Here is a 19,643-nt window from a genome sequence, read left to right as displayed (position 1 = left end):
AGTTCAGAGCAGCAAGCTGAGAACACGCCAGCCAAGCTGCCTCTAAACAGGAGGTGTGGAGCTGCAATGGGCTTTTTGTCTTCAAGCATCTGCACTCAGGGAAGAAAGATCTTCCTGAGACTTTTTAAAACCCTCTTTTTTGAGGGAGGGTCTGTTTCAGAATAAGGGAAAGGGGTGGTCTGCAGCCCTTTGAGTACAACAGTGCAAACCTGAGTCTAAATTCTGTCAAACCCCACAGAAATCTGAGCCCCTCTGTGCAGAAAGCCAGCTAGGCATCCTACCCCTTTCACACCCTATTCCAACACACCTCCCTCTTGCTTCCAGGCACTGCAGTGTCCCTGTACTGACCCTTCCCCACACTTGTTCTGCTTTAATCAGTCAAAGAAACCTGTGGAAAAACTGTCATCTCAGAGGAGAGCTTTATGTTTGCAAAAGAAATGAGCACAACAATCTCATTACTTGGAATAGGCACATGTATGCTGGAATCCTGGATAGCAGATACCTTCTCCCCTCATCCTTTGTAGGACCAGAAAGATTTCTGCCTGCTTGATTCAGCTGCAGTGCTACAAAGTTATTAGCACTGCTTTTTTGGTGTCCTTAATGAGACAAGCAGTCTTCCAAGCAGCTCCACAAAAGCACTTTTCTCATCACTGCTAAGCCTCGGACACTTTACCCTCAGCAGAAACAAGTCTGGAGACTCGCAGCCCTGCTGCTTCCAGCACTGGTTGGTCCTAGCAATTAGCTGTTTCCCCACAGATGGAGCTTCTTGTGCAGAAGAACAGAACAGAAAAAGCTTGTCCTGCTCAGAGAAACTTGTTTAGGAATCTCTAGTGAATCCAAAGGTAAATCCATCTGCTTTGGAACTGTTTGCATCTCTCCTGCAAGCCTCCTGTGTACCTGCTGGATCCATGTGCCCTACAGAAGGGCTGGCTCTCACCTCAGGAAGTGCCTTTCCCTGGCTTGGCATACCCCAGTTCTATACACCTGTGGGCTCTTCCAGTTCCAAACTCTCCAATGGGGCTGGTTTTCCCTCCTCCATTAAGTGATGGGCATATCCCTGCCTGCAAGAGCCTGTTCTTTACCTACAGACCACCTTTTGCAGTGTGGTCCTGCAGTCGTTTACATATGGAAAGCACTCTCTGAAAAGGTCTGTAGCACAATTTTGTGAGTGTAAAACCTTTCATGCAATTAGGTGATGCACAGATGCCTGAGCGTGGCTTTTAGAAAACCGTTCTGAAGAGGGACAGCCATCATGCTGTATCTCTGGTGGGTGCCTTGGAGTACTGAGGTCCTAAAATGCTTTGCTGACCACTCTTGCTCTGTGTCCAGGTACACCAGACTGTAGGGCTGGAGTATGTTCTTGGCATTTTGCATTTGACTGCCTTACCAGCCCATTTTGGGTGGAGAGGATGTGATTTATCTTGATACATTTCACTTTGTGTGCGTCTCGTTAACCAGGTGGGATTGGTGGGTGAATCCATGAGTGGTAGGGGAGGCAGCTTTCTGGAACAGCTTTTTGGAACAGCTCCTTGTTGCTGTAGTTCACAGGGAGGCCCTGAGTTTTTGCACATCGTGTCAGGGCTGACTTGACGTGGGGTGCTCAGGCACTGGAGCAGCTCCACAGGGAAGTGCTCACAGCTCCAACCCTGGCAGAGCTCAAGGAGCACTTGGACAATGCTGTCAGGCACATGGTGTGATTATTGGGGTGTCCTGCATAGGGCCAGGAGCTCCACTCTATGATCTAATTCTATGACCCCTTCCTCAGGACTGTCACCACTCAGATTTCCCCATGCCTTTGTTCTCACCAGGTTGGAGGACACACCATGCTGCCTATCCGCTGGATGCCTCCAGAGAGCATCATGTACAGGAAATTCACAACAGAGAGCGACGTCTGGAGCTTCGGGGTCATCCTCTGGGAGATTTTCACATATGGGAAGCAGCCCTGGTTCCAGCTCTCAAACACAGAGGTACAGCAGTGATGACACACCTCAGCTGAAAAACTGTATTTTTTGCCGTCCCTCCTTTCCAGGTTGTTTGCAAAGAAATCTGTCCCCTCCTTGGCACTCCCATGGTGAAGCCATAGGATAAGTGTCATTATCTCAGTTTAAGAGCTGGGAAAACTGAGGTCTGCAGGAATCAAAGAGCTCTGCCAAAGCCACGTACTGGCTAATCCTCAGCCCCACGCTGCTAAGTTCCTGACGTATCTGTCACATCTCATAAACTTCTCGGGGTGTTGCCAGAACTGGGGATACCCAAATTACTGCTGGGATCTAAGTCATGCCTTGAATTTACCCTGGTTTCTCCTTTTGTAGCTAAAGCTCTTACTGCAGGCTCCAGTTTGTGAGACATTGTTTTAAGCCTGATATATTGGATGTGGCACATTTCCTTGGGGTTTTGCCATTTGGGATGTCTGCAGTATGGTTTACCCCAGTTCACTGAGGGTTGAACCCATGGAGCCTGTTTGCCCTTGTTATTTCTTTGACTAGCAAAATTGCAGCCCACCAGGACAGGGCTGCACTGTAAAAATGTTGAGGGAAGGCAGGCTGGGATTAGCAGGGTGTCACTGCTGAGGTTTGAGGCACATCAGCAGAAATGCACTGGAAGATTTTTGCTTGGAATAGCAGGAGGTATTATAGAAGAGGAAAAAGATGCATTGACATAGCAGTGTGTGGGAACCTTGAACATTTTTATCCTACTGTGTATCTAATGGATTTCAGAAATTTCACCTTTTGTAATGAAAAATGTGCATTTTCTGCTTTCTGGATACAGATCCCTTAATTAAGTGAGTTGCAGAGATGGCAAATCCAAGGTGTTGCTTTACAGCTCTAACACTTGCCCATTCGTGTGCTCAATGGGGCCTGACTGCATATCCCAAAGCAGCACACGCAAACATTTTGGAGGCACAAACAATGGAATCAACAGAGACAGAAGTTATTTGTCACGCTATTTAATGAGCTGCTCTTGCATTTCCCTGCGAGGGTAAATACAAACACGCACAAATGAGCCCATGGAGCTTGAACATGGGCAATGGGCACACTGGAGTGTGACAGCTCAGCGTTGCCCGTGCATTCTGCCTCAGTTTCCTTTGCAGGGCAGTAGGGCTGGAAACAGCCACCCTTCATCTTGAGGGTGTATTGGTTTGCTACCATTCCTGGGATAAAGTATCATCCTCCCCTTACCTGTTGGTGTATCCACTTCTTTCTGCCTGCTGACCGCAGTATCCTGGTGGGAGGGAGCCACGTTAGCTCTCATCAATCCCATTTTTCACAGTTTGTGGAGGGATGGGCAGAAGCTGTGTGGCTGCAGAGGACTGACACCTCCACCAGCTCCTGCATGGTGTGGCATCAGAGCAAGTCCCTGTGGCAGCCCAGATGCAGGGCCAGAGCCCTGTGGAGAGGCAGAGCCCATGGAGCGACAGGTCAATGAGGCTGTGCCAAGCTCCTGGCTGCCAGGACTAGACCAGGAGCAAGCACCAGGCTGGCCTAGCATCGCCCCTGCTGGGTGCTGGCATTGGCAAGGCTGGGATGCCCACTCCCTCCTGTGCCACCTGCATGGCCTCATACCCCCACAGCATTTTCAGCAGGTTTTTCCAAGGAAGAAACCCTCTCTGAGCAGAGGAACAAGGCAGGGCAGCACTCAGCCAGTCCATTAACTTCTCTCTTCACCTTTCCTTTGCTCTGGAGAGAAAGAGCCCAGCACAGGGCTGCTGTGCATGTCCAGGATGTCTTGACAGGAACTATAACTCACCTCCTCCCCACAGTGAGCAGCCAGCAGCTCTGTGGCAATGCAGGCTTCTCTTCATGCTGTGTCTTGCTCTCCTCGCTTTCAGCAGGCCCTAATCTCTCCCCTCTGTATTTATATGCAAACAGCACAGTGATAAGTATCCCCTGAGCTGCGTGGTGGGACCATTACTATTCATAAATGATAAACTCCAAACACCTCTTGCTGGGTGGCTTCCCTCACACACTGCTTGGGACTGGTGTTTATCTGCAGAGCGTGGCAGGCTGCACGCACACTGCAATGCTGGGACTCATCAACCCCAACCAAGGGGGCCAGGCAGTAATAGCAGCTCTCTGGAAACTCATATTTCCTTTTTCTTTTCATTCATTCCTCCAGTAAACAATACACAAAGAGACTCTTAGCAGAGTCCTTTCCAGTGGCATCCCTCTGAAGAGACTTTACTGTTATCCAGGACCTCACATTTTTCTCATTAGCAGCATCAATATGACCCAAAACAGAGTGATAGCACTGTAAATTTTTTTTCTCCTTCACAGATGTGATTTGACATGAAATTTCATTTTTTTAGTTGCTTTTCTATGTCAGAAAGAGGAGAAGTATGTAGGAAAAGATGCTCTGAACTCTTCCTTATAAACCTCTCCTGGGCTTTACAATGGAAAGGACTCTTGGTTTTCAGACAAGAAAAATATAATTTCAGCTGTGCAAAATATTACTGTACTTTGGGGATTTTAAGACTTTTTTCCCTTCTTCATTTAGCAGGAAAAAACTGACATCATAAATTAAAATCTATTTCATTTTCTTGTGACCTCCTTTTTGGAGAGTGCATTGAGGTAGGTAGGTGTCAAATGGGGAAAGTTTTTGGGATCTGAAAAACTGCAGCTGGAGACAAAAGTTATCATTAGCAACAAACAGGTGAGCACTGAGGATGGGCAGATCTGAAATTTGGCTTCTCAGTGCCTTCACTGCAGATCAACCAAGCAGTATCGGGGACAGGACACATAAAGTGCCCAGCTGGTGTTGAGTGTTTCTTTTCTTTCTTTCTTTCAGGTCATTGAGTGCATTACCCAAGGCCGAGTTTTGGAGAGGCCCCGAGTCTGCCCCAAGGAGGTTTATGACATCATGTTGGGCTGCTGGCAGAGGGAACCTCAGCAACGGCTCAACATCAAGGAGATCTACAAGATCCTCCATGCTCTGGGCAAGGCCACACCAATCTACCTGGACATCCTTGGCTAGCAGTGGCCACTTGTTGGAAGTCCCTGCTCCTTCCTCCCGTCCTTCCTTCCCTCTCCCCCTCCCAGACCCTTTGCCCCTCAGCTCCCAAGCAAACATCTTCATATAAACTCAAGTGCCTGCTACACATACAACACTGAAAACAAAAGAAAAGCAAAACAGAAAGCAAACCAACAAAAATCCCACAGAACAACAACCTGTAAGGCAGTTTGGCTTATATATATTTATAGATATCTCTCTATATATAACTTCCACACCAATACAGAAAGAAGCTGCTGTTACAGAAAATTGTGAGACTATATTAAAAAAAAAAAAAAGAAACAAAAAAAAAAAGGGAGAAAAAGTACTAAAAAATATATATATAATTAAAAAGAAAAAAAAAAAAAGAGAGAAAGAAAGGAGAAGGTATCTTTCCCCCGAGCAATCAAGCAGTGAAATGTAACCCTGCTGTGAGTATGGTTCGGGATACTGGGCAGGGCTCTAGACTGGCTATGGCAGCAATGCCATCCTGGGTAGGAGCCCCAGGAAGAAAGCCTTGCCCTGGTTGTATGATATGCACTGAATGTGTGAAATCAGTTCTCCCTTTTCGTCCTTGCCTCCCTCCCTCCTTGCCAGCCCGCAGGTGATGGGCACAGAGCCAGGGCAGTGCCCCTGGATGAACTCTCTTTTACCAACCCCTTCCTCATCCCTTTCTGCCTTCCTGCCTTTTTCCTCCCTCCGACATTTCAGGACAAATTTTTCTAATTTGCTGATTCTTAAATGTATAGACTCAAGGCTTTCGAACACACAGTCAAAGGATTGTGGCACCTACGGGTAAAACACGCCGGGGAGCAGCCGCAGGCTGCAGGTTCCTGCCCCAGCCCTCCCCTGCCCCGTGCCGGCAGCAGCAGGACCAACCCGGCTGTGCCTGGGGCTCCAGGGGGGTCCCGGGGACCCCGAATCATCCCCAGCCCGTTCCAGTGTGTGAGACAGGAGCGCTGCTCACCCAGGGCGGCCAGTGCAGGCATCACTTTGGGAGGAACAGCCCCACTCCTCCCCGCCCCTGTCAGTGGCCGTGGGGTTGTTCCCCCACCCTCAGCTGTCTGCACCCGGTGTAAATTTTAGTGAGCAGGGTTGGATCCTTGCTCCTCGCATGGGGGAAAGGCTACAGGGTGCAGACAGCTGGGAGCATGCCTGCAACCCTGCCGGGCATGTCCGTGGGGTCAGCACATCCCAGCGCCCTTCCCCTCCATCCTCTCCCCTTCCCCATCCCTGCCCCAAGCCTCAGCCCAAGCCTCAGGCACAGGACAGCGGGGGACGGGGAGGGGGACCAGGCTTGTGAGATGGCTGGGAACCTACCAACACCTGCCTGCAGCTCCCTTGCCATTCCCCTCACGTCCCCATCCCCTGAAAGGATTGATGCATCTGCCTTTGAGCTGTTGTGAAATGCAGAGGCTGAAGAATAGCTCCACAGGCAGCCCCGGGAGGAGGGGGGAAGGAGGGGAAGGTGCCTCCAGGAGCAGACGGCTCAGCGGATGGCCACAGCGGCCAGCCTTGCATCTCAATGAGGAGAAAGGCCTGACAGGCAGCGACAGGGGGTGGTGGGGACAGGCAGCGAGAGGCAGCAGCATCCTCAGCGTGGCCGATCTCCCTGGAGCGGAAAATAATCCCGACCTGGGGAAACGCTCGGTCAGACGCTGAATCCTGCCTGTCCGGACTGGGCTGAGAATAAAAAAACCTCTCTGGGCCTTTCTTTCATGTGGATAATGGAGGATGAGGGGGAACCTCGGCTTGGCAGCTGCTCTCAGGAGGCAGGGAACGGGCGGCGCGGGCATTGTCAAGGCAATTTTGAGAAGGCAACCGCTGCCAGCACAAAAATAGCCTGCTCGGATGTGGCACTTGTGGAAGGCTATGCAGATAGGGGAAGAGGGGACAGAGAAGGGATCTTGGCTCCTTCCCCATGGCCAGAGTAATATTCATGGCCAGGATGCAAGGGGAGGATGCTAGGAGGCTGGTTATGGCTTGCACTGAAAGGGCTGATCTGAATGGCACTGAAAGGGAAGATCTTGCATCCTCTCCCCATCCCCCCTGCCTCCTGACAATTGATATCTCTCACTCATGGCACTGGTATGATCTGTCTGATGGTTTCAGATAGAGGCAGGGGACACTGCTAAAGGAGGACTGTGGTGGCAGCAGCAGCTGTGGGTTTATTCTCTGCTTGTGTCATGAGCAGTGAGAGCCTGGGGTGGGAGATGGTGGCAGAAGCCACGTGGGAGTAAGGACACAACATTCCTCTGCCTGTTAGAGAGATCTGGGCTATAGGGACAGACTCCTGCCAGGGGGGCCTGGACAGACTGCCATGGAACAGGCACCAGGTGCTCACAGCACCACCAACGATGGCATGGTCATGGAGCAGGGTGTGGGCCAGCATCAGGAACAAGGAACTCTGTACCATGCCACTTCTCCATAGCAGGACCTTGCTCTTTTGGGAGAGGATATCCTGCCTACTTAGGTCCAACTTTGAAAGGGGAAAAGATTAAAGGGCTGCTGGCCCCAGCCTGGCTCCCTTTTTGTTCAGGCTGCTTTGGCTGAAAGGATTGGAGATTCAGCACAAGGGAGAGAACAAGAAATGGCTGTTAATTGTCCAGCATCTCCTGAAGAAAACTCTTTCCTGGGGTGGCCTGTCTCTTACACCAAGTGGCTTCTTGCCCCTGTGGCTCCCAGGCACTGTGCCAGGTTGTGCAAGGCCACAGTTTTGTCCACCCCTCTCGCTCACTCCCATGCTCTCATTTCTTTTTTGGCCAATGTCTTGGGCTTTTACACTATGAAGTCACCTACAGACACTGGTTCGCAGCTGATGAGATTCCCTCATCAAAGCAGCTGCATCCTTCCTTCCTCACTTCTTTCCTCCTTCCCCCCTCCCCAGCACCACCACCCTGTCCCTTTCACCACCCCTTTGTGCTGTCACAATACGAGGTGAGCTCAGGAGCTGAGTGTGACACCGAGCCTTGATGCTGCATGTTTAGGATTAGGTGGCCTGTGAGGAGAGTTTCTGGGTGCCCAGAAGATGGTAAGTGGCTGAGACCAATGCACAGGCTCTGGCTGCTTTGATCTTAGCCCCACCACGTGCAGTGACTGCCTTGGAGGAAGGTCCTTTTGTCAGAGTTAATTGTGAACTGTTGTTCAGAAGAGCTGGATAAGCTGCAGTTCTATGATGTGACATCTGATCTGTTGCTGCTCTGGCCCCCTTGGCCTGCCATTGTTGGACGGAGATTTGTTGGGAGCAAGGAGAAGATTGCTTTGTGCTCAAAGACATGATAGAGACTGCTGCATCCCTTTTTGGCATGACAGTTTTGGAGGGGAAGAGGGAAAGCAGCTGTGCTGCATTCCTGATGAACACCCTGAGACCTCATTTCCAGCAGCACCTTTCCTGGAGCAGAGGAGAGCTTCTCATCAGCATAGACTGGTGATCTTCCCTGTAGGAAGAGGGGCTCTGCAATGGGGCTATGTATGAGGGGAAGAAAAGCAGATTTGGGGGGAAATTCTCACAGAGTATCAACATCTGAATGTTTGGGGTCAAAGAAAAATGAGTTCATGCTTCTTTATTTCTCAGAGAGATACTCCCCTATGCCCTGCCTCTACTCAGAGCAGAGAGCTATCCCTGCTGCTTGGGAACACCAACATATCTCACCCAGCTCTGGGGCAAGCCAGGCCAAATTTCCAGCACATCCAGGCAGACTTTCCCAGCATCCAGCCTCTTCCATCTGCAGTTTTCTTGAGGGACTTGTGAAAAGGAGGTGGAAGGAACACCAGTCTGAGCACAGCTGAGAAGGGGCCATAGGGTCTGTCCCAGCTGCATGCTGCTCCCTAAAAATTAAAATTGTTTGCACCAACTCAGTCACCCAAGGGCGTCACTGAAGTGATGCTTTCTTGGAAGTGAAGGTGCTATTTTGGTGCATGGTACAGGTGGATTTTTTGTGCCAGGGCTGCAAACTGCAGGCAGTGAATGTGGCTCCAGCCTCAGGGTCTCATCAGTGACCTGGTTTGTTTTCTCCTGCCATTACCTTTCCTTTCACCCCAGTCTGTCAGGTTGCAAGACAGAAGCTGAAATACAGCAAAGGGAAGAGATGCTGAGATCTGCCAGACTGAAAGTCCATCCCTGTCTCCTGCAAAACTTGCCCATCTGGCCTTTTTAGATGTCCCTCATTCATGGATTTTGGGAGCTGAAAAAGTCTGAACTGCCTGTCCTTGGGTCTGCAGGGTGTTGAATTGCAGACAAGTGACTCTGGGAACTGTCTGCCCAGTGAAAACTGTGGAATGCCTTCAAAGAGGCTGCTTGCTTCAGAGACATCCTTAGCTTTGAGCTGTTTGCTTGTCCCCAGGAGTGGGTGGAACAAGGTAAGAAAATATGTGGAGGAATAAAAGAGCCAAGAAAAGGGAAAGGCTGGTTTTAGAAAGCAACTGAGTATCTTGGGTTGGGAAATCAGGACAGATTTGGGGAGTGTGGTGTAGAAGTTCAAGTAGCACAGTGGATACAAGTGAAAACAAAAGAAAATACTAACTGCAGCTCCAGGAAAAGTTAGCTATGAAGCTGGGAAAATATTGGTTTAAAAAGGAGGCAGAAACCAAGGGAAATCAAGGGATCATTTATGCAAGTAGGAAACAAAATCACTGGCTTTGTACTTTTCTGTGATTTTTTTTTTCCCGATAAGAAAATGCGACTAAAAGAAGGTCTGAAAAGTTATGCTGTTTCAGGGGCACAGACAGAAGTATAATACTATATGAGCTGTTTGTTTTTATGTGAAGGGCTCTTATTTCCCAGAAATCAAATGTATAGGTTTCTTTAGTTCAGGATATGGGTTGAATGCAGACATAGTCACCACAAGCCCGTAAATCCAGAGGTAGTTTGGAGCACTTGATCAGTATTCATTTGTGCACCAGTCTGTGTGAGGACAGTGTTTTCTTCAGCACATCATCTTAAGTTTTTTTTTTAAATCTTTCTAATTTCCTCCCTGCCCAGGGTGTATCTATATCCTTTCCTGATCTGCCCAGGAATCAGCTGGAGCACTACAGCCATGGCTTGATGGCTTGTACACAATGTTTTTGTAACAGCTCTAGGTGTGTTCTCTGGTTGTAAGGCAATGATGAGAGTAAGAAAGGGGAATAAAGGAGATCCTGGCTGTGACGCCATGCTGCGGTGGCTCCTCTGATAGCTGGAAGGTTCTGGACATTACAGGGCTCCTCTGCTATGAGAGGCACAGGCACAGGCGTGTCTTGGTGCAACCCAAAAGTTTTCTTCTCCATTCACGTTCAGTGGCTTTCTGATGGATGGTGGGCTCATGGAGCTTTGGTATGATGATGCTATCTCCAAATGAATACCAAAAATAGAAGAAAATTCCCCTCTCAGCCTTGCCTTTCAGGAGTGGATAGACCTGCTTAACTCTAAGGTACCTTCTCCACTCCTGCACCAAGGCATCTCTTACATCAGTACCCATTTAATGTTTACATAGCTGCTAAATCCTAAAAATTCTTTTCCCTTTGCTGCTGTCCTTGACAGTAGAGATATTGAGTTTCAAGCCTGGAGAAAGTAGGAGTTTTCAAAACATCTGTTCTAGCTGGCAGTGTCATAAATGACACAGGCAGAGACGTCAGTCGCTGCTCTGGGAGGAATGGAGGAGCATTCCATCTCTCCTGTGCCTCTTTTTCCTTTCCAATGCAACACTGAGCCATGAAAAACTCCCTGAGAGAAGCAATTGGAGTCCTATTGCTTGCAATTTTGAAAAACTGAACTGAGGAAAGAGATAAGAGACTGAACAGAAGGAAGGACAAAATATTCCAGCTTTTCCCAACAGTTAGGTAAGGTGGTAGGTCGGTTTCATGTTGGTGGCTTGGGTTTCTCACTGACCCTTTTTGACAGCTCTTTTCAAAGTAAAGGAGTGACCATTGGTTCCTCATCCCTTCTGCTAGTCCCACAATTTTAGCATCTCTGCAAGGGGAAAAGAGGCATCACAAATCTGACCATTGCTTCCCCACACTGTCAGGAGCCCTCCACAGGAACTGCTCTCCCTCCCAGCACAAGTGATCCCACTGCTGGAAACTGGAGCAGTTGTTCTGAGGGGGAGTTTAACTGCTGAACTACTGGCTGCTTAGGACAAGGTCCCAGCAGGGAAGGGCTGAAATACCTCTAAAGAAAATCATACCTCTGGGAGGTCCAAATGTCTTCTTGCTTGCTTTTTCTTGCTCTCTGCTGGCTTCCAGCCTCTCCAGTCTTTGCTGCTTGATACTCAGATAACTGAGTTTCTGCATTCCCTCCTTTTACTGAGCACAGAGGGCTGGTGAAGCTGTTTGATTTCAGTGTGGTAGGTGAGATCAGATTTCTCCCTCCATGCCCTCTTCTTTTTCTCCCTGTGCAGCTCCTGTCCTTGCAGTTCTCAGGACTTGACTAGCAGAGTTTTTAAATGAAGTGAAAGTCTTAATGTGAGGTGAATCCCAAGACCACAAACAGTTTGGACTTCAAACAGTGAGAAAATTGGCGCCGGATGATTCCGCACACAAAGCAGAAAACTTTCATTTCCTGCAGGCAGGATGGAATTGACTGTTATATTAAGACTTCAGAAGGAGCACTGCCCCGGAGTAATTTCACTGCTGTCAGGCAGTGTTGACATCTAGATTAACCTATGTGCAGTGAATTTTACAGCAAAGCTCATTGTAATGCATGTGGGGTATCTCCTGTAAATCCCAGCTGGAGCCCGCAGTGTCCCACCCCTCTGCACAGGAGGAAGGGTCGGGGAGCAGCCGCTATCATTTTTGACCCCAGCAAAGCGTGACTCCAGCCTCATCCAGGCCAGTTCTGCTGAAACTGATTATCTGCTGGGCTAAAGTGACAATAGCTCCAGCCTGTATTTTTTCTTTTTTTCTTCTAATTCCCCAAAGAGGTTTACATCACAAGGCTGAAATTTTTGCCAGTGACAAACAGCTCCCTTCATGTATCCAGCCAGCAGTACAGTCCTAATTAAAAGGCACTAGTTAACTAGCGGCAATTAGCTGCTTGCACTGATTAACTCCAAGACATACAATCCCCAAACACAAAGCTCTGATCAGATGTGATCTAAAAGGCAGACAAACCCCCAGCTGATATGAGATTGTGACATCCAATCCTACTCACCAGCATGCAGGCACACAATGAATGCTGCCTACCAAACCAAAACTGCATGAATTAAAGAAATTCACACAGTTAACTCAGGGCAAGTCAGAGGAATTGCAGAAGAAACCCCTTGGCTCCAGAAATGAATGCTCCTGCTGATAATTTGAAAGCGTAGGCCTGACCTCAAGTCCTTCTCTCTTTTGCTGTAAGAGGAGATTGAGCAGTGGGATTTCCCAGGCAGGAAAACAACAGCTTCTTCATTTTTGTCCTGGCAGAGACAATGCTGTCTGTGGTTCTTAAGATGCCTCTCTGAGATTCACTTTGTGAAAAAATACCCCACTAGCATATAAAAATATAGAAAAGGAAGGGAAGGTTTCTTTGTGTGTTTTTGCCACACCTGCTTATTTATGCACTTATTTCCTACTCATACATTGCTCTGCAGTCATCTGCAGGGGGTTGTAGGCAAAAGAAAGCTATCAGGTGCTGAAGAGATCAACCTCTAACCCTAAGGGCAAAATCCCAATAGCACTTCTAGAAATCTCTTTCAGAGCCCATCCCTCCTCTCTCACACACTTCTTCATGGTAGGCTTGCCTTTATATTTGTCAAAGGTTTTGGACAGCCTGTGAAGAAATGACATATCTTCAGTTTCCCCTCATCTTCAGAAGGAATTGTGACATTTCTGTAATTTGACCCATCAGGAAGATTCCTTCAAACTAACATTTATTACCCCAATCAGAATACAGCTGAAAAGACTACCCAAGGTTATAGAAAAGGTCAAGCTCTTGCTTTGGACTGGAATTTGCTTTGGAAGGAATTTGATGGACCAATTTAACCACCACAGCACATCAAAACCTGGTGGCTTCATTTAAAAAGTAATCAGTATTGTATTTCGCTTTAGACATCCGTGCATTAGTGTTCTGCAAATATGATTTCCTCTTTGTTTGCATTATTGATGCCATAAAATGTCAGACACATTAAAGAAAAAAAAAGAGGCCAACCTTTGGGGTTTGGAATGATTCTGGCTGAATTGCAGTTGGGTTACTTTCCTTTTTATTTCCCATGGCAGCAATGCACTGTTACTCATACTGCTATTGTTTTACAAAGAGTTCTCTGTAAGTGTATTTATTCAGCCAACCATATTTCAGGAAACACATAACCTTGATATTTTTTGCTCTATGTGGCAGCATGTGTAAATGTGTGTTGGGGAGAGGAGGGGAGGTGGAGCTTTTTGCAAGAGCCCTCCCATGTCTGGTAGTGTCTTGGCTTTGTGCAGTGCTGCATGAATCCCTCCTGCTCAGGTGCTTGGTTGGATTTAACCTCAAGAACTGACTTTTGTAATCAGGATTTGAGGTCTTCTGGTTTAGCACTGCCCAGAATCTGTCATCTGCTCTCACTATTCAGCAGCCATCTGCTATCCACAGAGGTTCCTAGATGTCTATGCCACAGAGATTACACAGTAATTGAGTCTCAGGCATGCGATAGAGGAGTTTTAGCTCATTCTGATCCTGGACCAACAGCAAGTTTGCTGATTTAGCTTGGTTCCAACCCAAGGTTCACTGACTACAGTTCCCAAGACAAATACTCATAGCTGCTTAGTGCTTTTTCTCACAGACCATTTCAAGTACAGGCCTTGGTGGCTGTAGCTCTCTGCTTCACCTCTCTATAATGAATGTGGTTCCATTTTTCAGTTTTCCTGAATTTTTTTGAAGGATATTCTCCCTCCTGAAATCTAAGAAATTCTCAAGTATTCTGTCTTCTTGAAAGTGAAAATGAAGAAATAAGGTGGAAATGTCTCCCCTATGTAGAGATTTTCATCAGTGGTAAAATTTCAGCTTTTCCTCCCAGTGACAGCAAGACTTGGGTGCAGGGGGAGAAGAATATGGTGGAGCAGTATATGGGACTCAGCTAGGACCTAGACTGCAAAGTCATCTGTTCACCTAATGAACCATCACCAGCTTCATACAGGAAGAAATCCCCAGCTTTTCTCAAGCTTCAGATTCCTGCCCAGTTCTTGTTCCTACTTCAGTTCTGAGGAATGACCTTCAGATGACCTTCAGATCTCCTTATCTTCACAGATCCTTTCCAGGGCTATCCAAACAGCCCAAAGAAGTGATGACAGGGGCTGAATGGGTGTGTAATTCAATGTCTTTCTCTCCCTTTTTCATCGGGGCAGAGATAGTGAAAGTGACAAAACAGAAAATTATTTCCCCCAACAGCAGTGATCCAGTTTCTTTTTAAACTTCGATATTTAAGAAACCATACAGCAGTACCTATAAATATGCCTTGAAATGTTGAATGAGCACAAGAGTATATTTGATTTTGTTTTTATGCCTGTAATTTCTCTCACCAAGAATTCAGCCGTTACTCAGCTCCCAGCAGGTTGTTCTGATTGCTGGAGAGATGGTTGGGATTGATTCCGGCTGTGACCTGCTCCAGTCCAGCCTCATTCTTATGTAGCTAGATTGAAACAATAGAAATCAGCAAGAGGCTGAATTGTTGTTCCTTTGTAACTGAACCTTCTTGTGCAACTCCAGACTAAATGTAGAAGGTGTTGATGACCCACAACTTTGAAGTCAGTAAAGGCTGTAGATAGTGAGAGGCCCTGAACAGATGGTAGGAACAGAACAGCAGGAGAAAGAGAAATGCTACAAGTGGGAAAAAACCCAACCAACAAAACAAACCAACAAACATTGCATCAGAAAAGGCAGTGGTTGGCTCATAATAAAAGAAAATCCACTCCTGTACATGAGAAAAGGTGCAGAATATTCACCCTGGTAACCAAGAACGTTGGCCACCAGGACAAGAGCAGCTCTATGTCCTACAAACCTCCTCTCACTTTTAATTTCCTTTTTCTCCTTCTCCTGCTAATACAGAACAAATCCTGGCTTATGGCCTTCCTGGAAACTGAAATTAAGAGGCAGATTTGGGACAGGATGAGAGAGACCTGATCCTCCTGGATGCCACAATGACTTTATAGCCCACCAACTTTCAGTAGCCAGTGCCTGGTGTGCCCTTTATTTTAATTTAATTTTTTTTAACAACTCCTAATTACCACAAGTAGTGTTCATAAAGAACCTAAAACAGTTCAGGCCTCAGTCTCTTGGTGAGATGGAGATTTCAGCAGGCGGACAGACGCGGTGAGCCGGTCCCTGCGGATCAGCACCGCGGACAGCGGCACCGCCCGCCAGGCCCGGCCCGGCTCCCGCCGCCGCCGCTGGAGGAGGAACCCCGCCTTTGATGGGGGAATTGTGCCCACACTGCCCAGGGAACTGCTGTCTCACCCTTCCTTCGTTTCTCCCATATCTTTTTTTTTTTCCTAGTGGGAAATCATTATCTGTTATCTTGTTTTCAAGTGATGGAGGAGGGATGGTTCAAAACACAAACCAATCGTTCCTATGTAAGAGAGAACAATTTTTTTCCTTCAGAGTTAAACTCTCTGCCCCACTTTTTCCTGCACTGGTGTTTCACCTATGAAGGCTCCGTCTCTAATTTGGATTGTGAAAGGTTCTTATCTTCTCATCCATTGAGACAGTTTGACAAATGGAGAGATATTACACTGGTAGCCCTTTAGAAGCAGAATTCTTATTTTATTGGAAGCATCATGTGATTCAGATTTCAGCCATCAATTACGTTTACTGTTGGTAAAGGGTAAACAGACAAATCTCTTGGAAAATTGCAAGTAAGGGACATAAATGACACTGTGGCCACTGAAACTTATTTTCACCAAAAAAAAAAAAAAAAAAAAAGCCACATTACTGTGTAGTGGAGGGTTCTGTAGTGGAGGATTGTCAGAATCATAGAATTATAGAATGGTTTGGGTTGAAAGAGACCTTAGAAACCACCCATTTTCAACTCCCCTGACATGGGGAGAGACATTTTCCACCCGACCAGTTTGCACAAAGCCTTGTCCATCCTGGCCTTGAAGAGTCAGATGAAATGAAGAGCCATGCAGGCACCAAGAGACAAGGCCCCAAATGGAGCATCAGTCTTACCTTAAATTAAAAAAAAAAAAAAAAAAAAAAAAAAAAAAAAAAAAAAAAAAAAAAAAAGGGCAAGTGTCTCAGTGTTCATCTTGCTCAGCCTGCATATTTGGGATTCCATCCCCCACGTATTCCTGGATCATACTAAGGAAGCTGTACCCTCAAATTAGGGTTGAATGTCTCCTGAACCTATTCATCGTGGTGAGAACTTGTTGGGCAGGAGCATGCAGGCTCATTACATGCCTGAAAAAATTAGTGTGAAGAAGAAGAGCCAGAAAAGTAGGACAGAAAGTTGGGCTATTCCCCCCACTCAACATATGCTGCTTTCTAGAAGCAATTTCCTCTGTATCCCACCTCCCACACTCTCACCAGCTGCAGCTGGAAGTTACTACAATGGGACATGTGGATGGACACTCAGAGACAGAAAGGACTGGGAAATGCCTGAGACAAAAGACTTCAGAACTTGTAAGTAGCAATACTGAAATTAGGGCCAGGCTTCTGATGTTTAGGGCTGTCTGGAAGTCAGAAAGGATGGGGTTGTAGGGGATGGCAAAGATAATTTAATAGGGGGCTTAGAGAACAAATGATGCTAAGAGGAGGGAACAAAGAAGCCTACTGGGACATAGGGAGAGGAGGAAAATGGACAAGGACTTGATTCCCAGTGAAGGGTCAGTGCTCAAGAGGGTGGTGAAAGTCAGGCAGGAATGGTAGTGAAGCAGAAGCCAGCCCTGGTTGGGGAAGAACTATAGATGTGAGGACAGAGTCCCTACAGAATGATGTGTGCTCATCCAAATGAGTCCTGAAGGTTTCTCCAAACCTTCAGTTCTGCTGGGCTTCCCCCAGGCCCACACTGTCTGCTTCAAACCCGACAAATACCATAACTTTAACTGCATTTATTTTGCTCTCTGACAGCTCTGGCTTCAGTACTAACAGTCTAAATTGTTTTAGTTCCCCTCAATCCTCCCGTTCAACCCCCCAACCAGCTAATCCCTTGTGTGAAGGAGAATTGCCTTTTTTTTTAGTTTTCTATTATTTTTTTCCCCAGAAGTGTCCATTAAATTTTCAGCTAAACTGGAAGGCAATTTTTTGCATGAGAGCTTTACATAGATAGGCTTAAAGCAGAACAAAAATAAATAAATAACTATACTAAATTACCTCCCCCTCCCCCACCATGTCTTAATGAAGTGCTGTTTTACATAAGTTATTTCAAGAGAAATGAAGTATTTTTGGGCAGGCAAGTGATCAACATTTATTTAGGTTTCCAAGAGTGTTGCAACTCCCTCTGAATCTTCTGGGTCAGAAAAGGAGGCAAGGTTTCCCCAGATAGGGACTGAGGATACACAACCTTCTTGGGTGAAGGCTGTCTTGGGGTCTCCAGGCTGTGTTTGGGAACATTTTTAGGGGCTGCACTGGGCACTTGCCTCTGGTAATTTCTCCAAGGTTTTTGTGTTGAAGCAGTGCTGTCTGTCAGTGGTTTGTGTGGCAGCATGACAGCCTAGGTGGAAAAATCATTCTGATTTCCTGAGCTGGCCTCAAAATCCCCCATGCACCTCCCAGAAATCTGCAATGGTAGACCTAATTTCCAGGAAGCTACTCCTCCTCCCAGCTGAGCTGCCCTTCAGCAGTGCAGGCAGGCTTGGCCCCCACAAAGTGCTGCTGGCAGGCGAGCTGGTACTGAGAGGAGGATGGGCCTACAGCTCAGAGGAAAGACATTTTGGTGGCATTTGTGTTGTTACTATTATTTAAACCAGCTTATTTTAATCTCTGCTAATGTCACAGAAAGTCTGCACGAGCAGAAAACAAATCCTCTGGTGATCTATGCTGAATTGATTTCTATTTCTTTGGCAGACTTTTTTTACACTATGCACTAATCCACATTTTCTTAGTCTGGGGCTTCTTTTGAAACTTTTGAATCCTATTTGCCATTTTGCAAGTGAATTGCTGCTTCTCAACCTTCTCCCAACCACAGTCTCCCCTTCTCCAAACCAAAATTCACCATTTTCTCCTGCTGGGAACAAGCCAGGCTACCCCTTAAGGGACAATCTGGTGAGAGCAAGGAGGTTGTGATCTCTGCCTGTCCACCTCACCTCCACTGGCTGCAACTCAGAGGATGAGGAACTCTGATCTGAGTTTTGGCCAAGGTCGGGTTCCTGCTTGTCCCCTACCTGCCACATCGTGTGCATTGAGCGCACTGCTGCCCTGGAAGGGGATGACTGATACAGCGTTGGTCACACTTACATGAAGAGTTTTTAAATTAAGAATTTGCAGTGAGGTCCAGGGACCTGTTAAAGTGCTGAGGTATTTACCCTCCCCAGACCTTCCCTTCCTTCCTGTCCTGCTTTGACCCTTCCTCTCTCCCCAGCCTTGAAATGAAACAGAAAATTATTTTTTTAAAACTGTGTCGATAATTTATGTTTAGTATAAAGGATGATTTAATGGCATCACCAAAGGTCATTTTTTTCATCTCCGTGTTACTACCCCAGCCCCAGAGGCTGTGAATCCCCCCTTCCCCATCACTCCACTGCCCTCCCTTTCATTCACCTCACACATCCCCTGTCACCACCCCGCCCCAGCGTTCCACGCACCCAGGTTCAGCCAATGACCGATGGAGAACAGAGATTTCAACCCGAAACCTCCGCTCCAGACCACCCCCAACTGGAACCATTTCCACCTTGAAAACAGTCAGCTGCTGCAAAGGACAGGCAGACTCATTCCTTGAATTACCTAAGGTTTTTTTTAAAGCCTTTTATACCTATTTACATGTGCGCGTGCGTGCGCCGAGTGTGCACAGTGGTACCTGTGTGCACAGATGCACACGAACCTCTCTCTCAAGTATAAATATATTGTATGTTAGAGCTGTAAATACTCCTTGGTCATGTGTCTATGTCTTCTTCAAAGTATCATATCCTCAGTGTTACGTTAACAACTCCATTTATTGATTGATGAAACTATGTGTAGACCTGTACCCTCCTGACATAGTTTATGTAGCTCTCTCTTCTCAAATAAAATACAAAACTACCACCAGCAGGTCCTCCTCTCCTCTTTGTTCCGTGTTGAACATTCAGCTTTCATTCATAGAAACCTGACACTTAAAATTTATGCAGTTTTCAGCTATCCTAACTGTACAGAAACCTTCACATGATGTTTTAGGAATTTTGTGTTGCTGGTCAGGCCATAAGAGTCATTAGCAAAAGGTAATAATCTGTTGGTAAAATGTTATCCCAACTGCAGTAAATTATGATCTCTGATTGATTCATTCTTCCCACCTACCTCCAGGTGCAGCCTACACCAATCACAGCTGCCTTCATCCTGGTAGAGACAATAGGAGTCCATCCTCCTCCTCCTCCCCTTTTGTGGATCTCTGCACCATTACATCAACCAGCCCTCCCAGGGTGCAGAAATTTCCCCTTGGCTTAAAACGATCCAGTCTCTTCCCTATCATGTTGTTGGCTTGTTGCTGCTTGGATTGCCCAGCACCAAAACTCGGCTCCAATCTTGGGGCTGGGAACAAATCTGAGGATTAAGGCAAAATCTACTGCTGTCACTTGCTTCCCTTGATTCCAGGATTCAT

At 47.0% G+C, this 19,643-nt stretch overlaps 1 protein-coding gene across 2 annotated transcripts in view; it reads left to right on the top strand.

Annotated features, from left to right (window-relative positions):
• Positions 1 to 19,091, top strand: part of NTRK3 (neurotrophic receptor tyrosine kinase 3) — a 216,788-nt gene extending 197,697 nt beyond the window's left edge. For both annotated transcript variants that reach the window (XM_063412342.1, XM_063412344.1), the window contains 2 exons: positions 1,809 to 1,967; positions 4,786 to 19,091. In XM_063412342.1, coding sequence (XP_063268412.1) covers positions 1,809 to 1,967; positions 4,786 to 4,971 — 345 coding nt within the window. In that variant the 3' untranslated portion in view covers positions 4,972 to 19,091. The remainder of the gene's footprint in view (positions 1 to 1,808; positions 1,968 to 4,785) is intronic.
• Positions 19,092 to 19,643: the final 552 nt, after the last annotated feature.

This window comes from Prinia subflava, chromosome 15, assembly GCF_021018805.1.
Source record: "Prinia subflava isolate CZ2003 ecotype Zambia chromosome 15, Cam_Psub_1.2, whole genome shotgun sequence".
Taxonomy (NCBI): Eukaryota; Metazoa; Chordata; class Aves; order Passeriformes; family Cisticolidae; genus Prinia; species Prinia subflava.
The sequence above is the reverse complement of the archived record's forward strand: the minus strand, read 5'-3'. Positions and strand labels throughout refer to the sequence as shown.